At 34.4% G+C, this 1,601-nt stretch overlaps 1 protein-coding gene across 1 annotated transcript; it reads right to left on the reverse strand.

Moving 5' to 3' along the window:
- Nucleotides 1-304: 304 nt before the first annotated feature.
- On the reverse strand, nt 305-1,015 carry LOC109792201 (uncharacterized). The gene has a single exon (XM_020351591.3). It carries the CDS (start codon nt 953-955, stop codon nt 530-532), a length of 426 nt encoding a protein of 141 aa, XP_020207180.1. The 5' UTR covers nt 956-1,015; the 3' UTR covers nt 305-529.
- Nucleotides 1,016-1,601: the final 586 nt, after the last annotated feature.

The following is a 1,601-nucleotide window of genomic DNA, read 5'->3' on the forward strand; positions in this document are numbered from 1 at the left end:
ACCAAAATTATGAATAGGAGAAAAACTTCAAATTAGTGAAAGTAAACATTAATACAAATTCAAAAATTAAGAATACATTTATTATTAATAATAAATATTATAACGATGATATATATAAGAGTTTTTACATTCCCAACAACCACTCCTTTTTTTTTTCCCAATAAAAAAGTATTAAAAAGAGAAAAACTCCATAATAACACAAACTTCTCCAAATTAAAATATAGCAGCTTCTCCCTCACTTCACGAGAAATTATCACATAATTGAAGACGTTAATCAATTTTCACATAATTAAACATTATTAGGTTTCAAACAAAATTAAAATTCTTGATCATATATCATGAAATTCGATCTAGACGATCACGAAGACAAAGTAAACCCTTCAAAAAAAAAAAAAAAACAGCTTAGAGCAATCTAAATCTAAACATACTCGAACCCAAGTAGCAACACTCGGATACAATCCTATACAAGAGAAACGAAAAGCAAAAGTCACGTGCGACTAGAAAGGAGGCAGGCACGTGCGAGGCAAGTTCAGTGGTGGTGGTGGTACTGGAGCTGTTCCGGCTCCCTGCGGCGGATGAAGTAATACTCAGGCAGGGGACTGGCACGTGGCGACCTGAGAGGCATCTGGTTCACCTGTTTCCCGTTACTATCGTAGTAAATTACGCCCGAGAAATCCAACGGCTCGCACTTGTCGCCCATCAAGATCGATTTCTGCCACACGCCGCCCTGGCCCCACTCCTCGCCCTCGCGCTTCTTCTTGCCCCGCCCCGGGATAAACGGCAGCGTTTTGTCGCTTATGCCTCTCAGAAGCTTCTTCGGCGACCGCAGTTCGATCCTCCACTCCTCCGCCGCCTTCAGCTTCCGCGGCAGCCTGCACGCCCGCTTCGCCGCCACCGCCAGCAGCGCCCTCACGCTCACCAGAAGCTTCTGCACGTGCCGCTTCGACGAGTCCATGGTCCAGTCAATACGAGGAGTTTCGCTTCGGTGAGGCTTATGGAGGAACGTGAGAGTGCTTTGCTCTATATTTATATATATAATATAACATGTAAGGTGCCTCAGCCCTCAGTGTCTGCTTCTCTCAATTTCGTATGAATTTTGCTGGTCAAATATTTTAATTTTTAATAATTAATGATAAAGATAAATTTATTATACCCAAACTGAATCCTTGTTTTAAAAATTAATTATTATATATTAAATACGATTTTTTATTTTACGTAAAAATATTTTTAAGGATTTTTTTCATAAAAGATATTTAAAAGTTTTTAGCTTTTATTTATTATAATTATTTATTAAATTTTAATATTAATAATAATTTATTATAAATTTTAATTATATATGTTAAATATTTAGCTTGAACGCTATATATAGACTAAAATAAAATATTAGTAATTATTTTATTTTAGTTACACATAATTTTGAAATAATTAACTATTTTCATATTAATTTCTTTCTTACATGAGAAAGAATTAAGATAATTAGAAATACGAGACTATTACGATTATTTCTTTTATAATTTTTTCTATCTTTACTTAAAAAAAATTAAATAAAATTTAACTTGGACATGAAATTAAATGGAACTCGAAATTTTAGAAGTAATGAT

This window comes from Cajanus cajan, chromosome 6 (assembly GCF_000230855.2).
Source record: "Cajanus cajan strain Asha chromosome 6, NIPB_CcT2T_4, whole genome shotgun sequence".
In the NCBI taxonomy this organism is placed as follows: Eukaryota; Viridiplantae; Streptophyta; class Magnoliopsida; order Fabales; family Fabaceae; genus Cajanus; species Cajanus cajan.

Excerpts from the sequence above, each read along its gene's own strand:
- LOC109792201 (XM_020351591.3), bottom strand. The coding sequence starts at position 955 with ATGGACTCGTCGAAGCGGCACGTGCAGAAGCTTCTGGTGAGCGTGAGG.